Source organism: Octodon degus, unplaced genomic scaffold (assembly GCF_000260255.1).
Source record: "Octodon degus isolate 3935 unplaced genomic scaffold, OctDeg1.0 scaffold00041, whole genome shotgun sequence".
Classification (NCBI taxonomy): Eukaryota; Metazoa; Chordata; class Mammalia; order Rodentia; family Octodontidae; genus Octodon; species Octodon degus.
In genome coordinates, this window is record NW_004524617.1 from 1,671,984 (window position 1) to 1,677,300 (window position 5,317).

General features: G+C 30.8%; 1 protein-coding gene across 3 annotated transcripts in view; it reads left to right on the forward strand.

Moving 5' to 3' along the window:
• Dmd (dystrophin) overlaps window positions 1–5,317 on the forward strand; it is a 1,613,500-nt gene that overhangs the window by 63,848 nt on the left and 1,544,335 nt on the right. For all 3 annotated transcript variants that reach the window (XM_023715436.1, XM_023715435.1, XM_023715434.1), the window contains exons 3-4: window positions 903–1,048; window positions 4,119–4,331. In XM_023715436.1, the coding sequence (XP_023571204.1) occupies window positions 903–1,048; window positions 4,119–4,331 (359 nt within the window). The remainder of the gene's footprint in view (window positions 1–902; window positions 1,049–4,118; window positions 4,332–5,317) is intronic.

Here is a 5,317-nt window from a genome sequence, read left to right on the forward strand (position 1 = left end):
TTTTACATACTATATAATATTTATCAAAAGAGCTACCAATTATGTGCAACCACTACCAAGTGTGTATTTTCTCAGATTAAGTATACATTTGGTCATGGTTTTTACTGTGAAGTCAAATGGGCCTCCATTTAAATTCTGGCTCCTACACTATGTACTTGACAATAAGCAAATTGCTTGATCTTTTTTTAATAGCTGCAGTTTCATCAGTTATTAGTGGATTTAACAGTATCTGTCTCACTGATTATTTTAAGATTTGAGAATAACAATAATTGTTGAATTTTTGTAGAATTCTGGATACATACTAAGCACACATAAATTGGTTTCATTTAAGTAAAATCAAAGTTGCATGATATAATTTGAAATATCAAGGGCTTTGGATGATACTGCTTTCTCCAGAGGCAAATGATAGCATGGAAATGAAGTAGCCTTCAATGATACATGCAAGTGAACTATATGGAGTTTCTCCAAATGCAATCTGAATGGTTAGTACAAATTATTCAGCTTCTCTATTGCTCCATTTCTTGATCTTACTGTGCCTATTAATACAAAGTTTGCAAGACTTATTTGAAAATTCACTGTACTTTATGTCAGCTTCCAGAAATATTTGAGTTATCGTAGGAATTTGTCTTCAAATTCATGATCATACTCTGTACTTCATGTTGTCATATTTTATTAATATTTAAAATTAGTAGCATGATTAAATTTGCTGACACTTAGAAAACATGACAAAGTTTAAAATGATTGAATAATTTTCTTTTTTTCTTTTTCCTCTTCCTTCCTTCCTTCCTTCCTTCCTTCCTTCCTTCCTTCCTTCCTTCCTTCCTTCCCTACTTTCCTTTCTCCCTTCTTGCTTCTTTCCCTGTATCTCTCTTTCCTTCTTTGGTTCTTTCTCTTTGACAAAGTTTGTGACACTTTGCCACCTATGCGCTACCAGGAGACAATGAGTACCATCCGGACATGGATCCAGCAGTCAGAAACCAAACTCTCCATACCTCAGCTTAGTGTCACCGAATATGAAATCATGGAGCAGAGACTTGGAGAGATGCAGGTCTGTAGATATTTAGATGCTATAATCAACACAGTGGAGTTCTCCTTATTGTAACCTTAAAAATTATAACTAAATAATAACAAATGATAACAGTTGAAATAATGATGATACAGCTTTAAAAATATAATTTATGAATTTTACTTCTCTCTCTATGCATGTAAATAAAAACATGTCATTCAAGATAATTATGATGTATTTTTATGAAGTGTGTGTTCTTATAATTTTTCAAACATTAATTTTGATTACTATAACAATATTATTTTCCCTATTGCTTCCTTATTAATAATTCATTTCCCCAATGGTAGTGATGCAATCAATATTTTTATAAATTTATTTTGATTAAAATACCAATTAAAGCATAACATTGTAATAAACAATCTGAATCTTAGTAACCATTTTAATAGTCTTAAATACATGTGAAATGAAAGAAATAACTTGTAAGAGATGATAAAATATATTTTTCATTGATTCCAAATTGTCTATGCAGTATGTTCCATCTTTTAGGGATTTGAAAACATATTCATGAGTTATACTTAAGAGCTGAGATAATATATATGCATATTTTGAGAATTAAAATAAAACATTTTTAAATTTTAAATATAATATCATAATTCCTTGCTAGAAGGTTAAATAATATTTTGAAAAAATGTGAATTCCAATACAACAATTCAACGCTTAGAAAGTAGAGGAATGTTGTGTGTGATAGTACACATGTAGGAAGATTACCATGAGTTTGAGGCCAGAATGGGCCTTAAAGGACAGCCTGATCTCCATAGATAAGCTCTGTCTCAGGGCCGGGTAAATGGCTTAGTAGAATAAGCGCTTCCTTGGCAAGCGCAAGGACCTGAGTTCAATCCCCGGTTCCGAAAAAAAAAAAAAGAAAGAAAGAAAGAAAGAAAGAAAGAAAGAAAGAAAGAAAAGAAAAGCTCTGTCTCAACAATAACAAAAATTCATGTACTAGTATAGCAAAAATGAAAAACCTAATGAGTATATGACCAATGAAAAACATTGCCACTGAGAAAAAAAAGAAAGCAAAGAATGTTCATATATATTATTCAGAAAACAAAAACCCTTCTTAAAAAGACCTAGAAAATTAACATGCACACTAAAAATTCAGAAAACTTCAGAAAAAATTATAAAGGTTTTAAAACATGATGAAAGAGTACAAAAAAATCAATGAATGTATTAACAACCACTGTAATAACATCAGAAATATTTGTAAAGAAAAAAGAGCCCAAGGAAAATTTGTTTGTAACTTTAAAGAAGAAAAATTTTAATAAGAAAGCTACCAAAAGGTGACATTACCAGTTGATCCTATGTGAAAAATTGTAACTTGAATTGTAAAGCATGAAGTACACGTTTATTTTGAGACATTATTTTTCACATAATAAACTGTTCACACACAAAAGATCTGAGTACAACTTTGTAAGTGATGAGCTAAACATCTCATTCAATGTTGGAATGTAAATTTAATGTAAAGTTGGCCATGGAAGTTTGTGCAATCCTTTCTAATAACAGGTAATACTGGGCTGGGGAGATAGCTCAGTAGAATAAGTGCTTGCCTGACAAGCACAGGGTACTGAGTTCAATCCCCGGAACTAAAAATAAAAAAAACAGGTAAAACCAATCACTTTTATACATAAATATAATTTTCATGAAATCTTAATCTTATGGAAATGAATAGTATATACACAAAAAGAGAGGTAGATAGGTAAAAATAGATGATAAATAAGTAGATAGAGATATAATTCACAAAATTGGAAAGCTATAAATGAATCTGTAGTCCTCAAAATGGATTAATAATTAGATAATTAGATAAACTGGAAAAGGTAATGAAATTTATAGCTTTTGAACATAGTTAATGATGCAGGGAAAGGTTCTCAATGCAAGGCAGAGATTAAAATGTAGTAATATGTCTGATATTGCCTAAAATAAGTCAAAGGAAAGTTTTCAGTAAAATGTAAATGTGATTAAATATACATTAGAAATATAAATAGAAAAGAAAGAAAAATAAAGAAATATAAATGAAGTAGCAGAAAATAACATAGGATCCTATGCAACAAGAAAACTTTTATGTCCAACAAATTATTTACATAATATGACACATTATAAAAGACAGAAAATAAATGTGTACATATAACATGGTCAATATTTTAAATTTCATGTAAAATACCAAGTGGTAAGATTTTTTCATTTGTTACATGAGACTTTAGTACTTTAGTAGCAGAAAGTATCATTTAACTAATGGTTAAGTAGGGAAAAACTTAAAGGTAGGCTACTTTTCATAGTGGATTGCACATATTATGCAGAATACATGTAAAATAAATATTATAAATTTTTCCTGAACAACCATAGAATATACTTTAATAATTCAAAATGATATGATATCCTTTTAAAAATATGAAACTTCGATTAATTGACAGTAATTGGCTAGCCTTCTATGATTTATTTAGATGAGTATAATCACAAATAAATAAATTTTAATCCCACAAATTGACATTTTAAGTTATATTTCAAGATGGTTGGAGATTGAAAATTTTACATAGTTAAACCACAATAACTGCATCATAAATGTAATTATAACATAAACAGTATTCAATAAAATTAGGTATGCTAAAATTCTTTGTATCCATAAGAAAGCTGTCAACATATTTGACAGTGTTTATAAAAATAGGCAAGGGGTAGTGGCACATACCTGTAATCCCAGCACTCAGGAGTCCAAGACAGGAGGATTGCTGTGAGTCCCAGGCCATCCTGCACTACATAGTGAGTTCAAGACCAGCTTCAACTATGTAGCAAAACCTTATTCCAAAAAGAAAACAAAACAAAACAAATCAAAAAAACCCAAATAAACAAAAGGCATATACTCTAAAACAAAATATCACTAAATAATGTACAAGCTAACCTTAGGGAAATAAAGAAATTGAAATTGCTCTTCACATTTTAATTGATTTATGGCATTTATAATTTGATTGCATAGCTTTTATTTGAAAAGCACTGAACTTAACTGAAACTTGTCAATTATTATTCATCAGTTAGTGTAAATATTCTTTTTCTTTTAAATTTTGAGGCTTTGCAAAGTTCTCTGCAAGAGCAACAAAGTGGCCTCAACTATCTCAGCTCCACTGTGAAAGAGATGTCAAAGAAAGCGCCTTCTGAAATTAGCAAGAAATATCAATCAGAATTCGAAGAGATTGAGGTACGCTGGAAGAAGCTCTCCTCACAGGTCCTAGAGCATTGTCAAAAGCTAGATGAACACATGAATAAACTTCGAAAAATTCAGGTAATCTAAGGTTCTGTTTTTCCATTCTTCATCATTTGCTTGTTTCCCTCTTAACAGCATCCTCTACAACTTAAACATAGTTGCATGATCTCCCGAGTTCTTCAAAGTCAATCAACAAATCAAAAGACAGAATGTTCTCAAATAAGCATAATTTAACTCTTAATAAGAAAACTATAACTAAGAGTTCTGCTTCTTAGAATTTTTTAGAATTACTTTGCTTTTTGCACCAAAATACTAGGATGTAAATGGTATCATTGTAATTTTCAAAAGAATTATTCCTCTAATTGAAATGTCCTCTAAAATAAAATTATCTGTTTTATGTATTTAGTACAGGATCTACAGGGTCTCATTACACAGATCGGACTTGTAGTGATCCTTCCTGTTTTTCAGCCTTGCAAGATCTGGGATTACACGCATGCACCATCACGCCCAGTCTCATTCACCATCTCAGCTTACCCTGGGTGTGGGCTAGCATGGCAGGCTGGGGATCAAACCCCGGTCTCTGCGTCTGCCTAAGCAGGTGCTTTTGTCCACTGAGCTACCCAGCTTGCCCTAAAGTTATTATTTGCCTGTAACTAGTGATAAACTGATATATATATATTTTTTTTTCACAACAATGTTTAATTTATAATTACATGCTTATCATATCACCTACTTCTACAAACAGATTTCCATTAACTGAATATTAATAGATATACTATATTAATAATCAAATAACGTAAAAATCATAAGCTAATTTTTAGAATCCAAATATAGGCTAAATATTTAAAATAATTAATAGTATAGATGTTGCCTCTAATGGTAGGGGAATCAGGATGAAATGTATCATTTCTGAGAAAAACAACTTCAAAAGGATGATGACATAAGGGCAAAGCATTGCAACCAGGTGCTTCAGGATTTAAAATCCAGTCCAGCTCATGAATTGATTATTTCTACATTTTCCACTCTAGAACACCAAGAAGTCCTAAAGCATTGGATGATCGTTA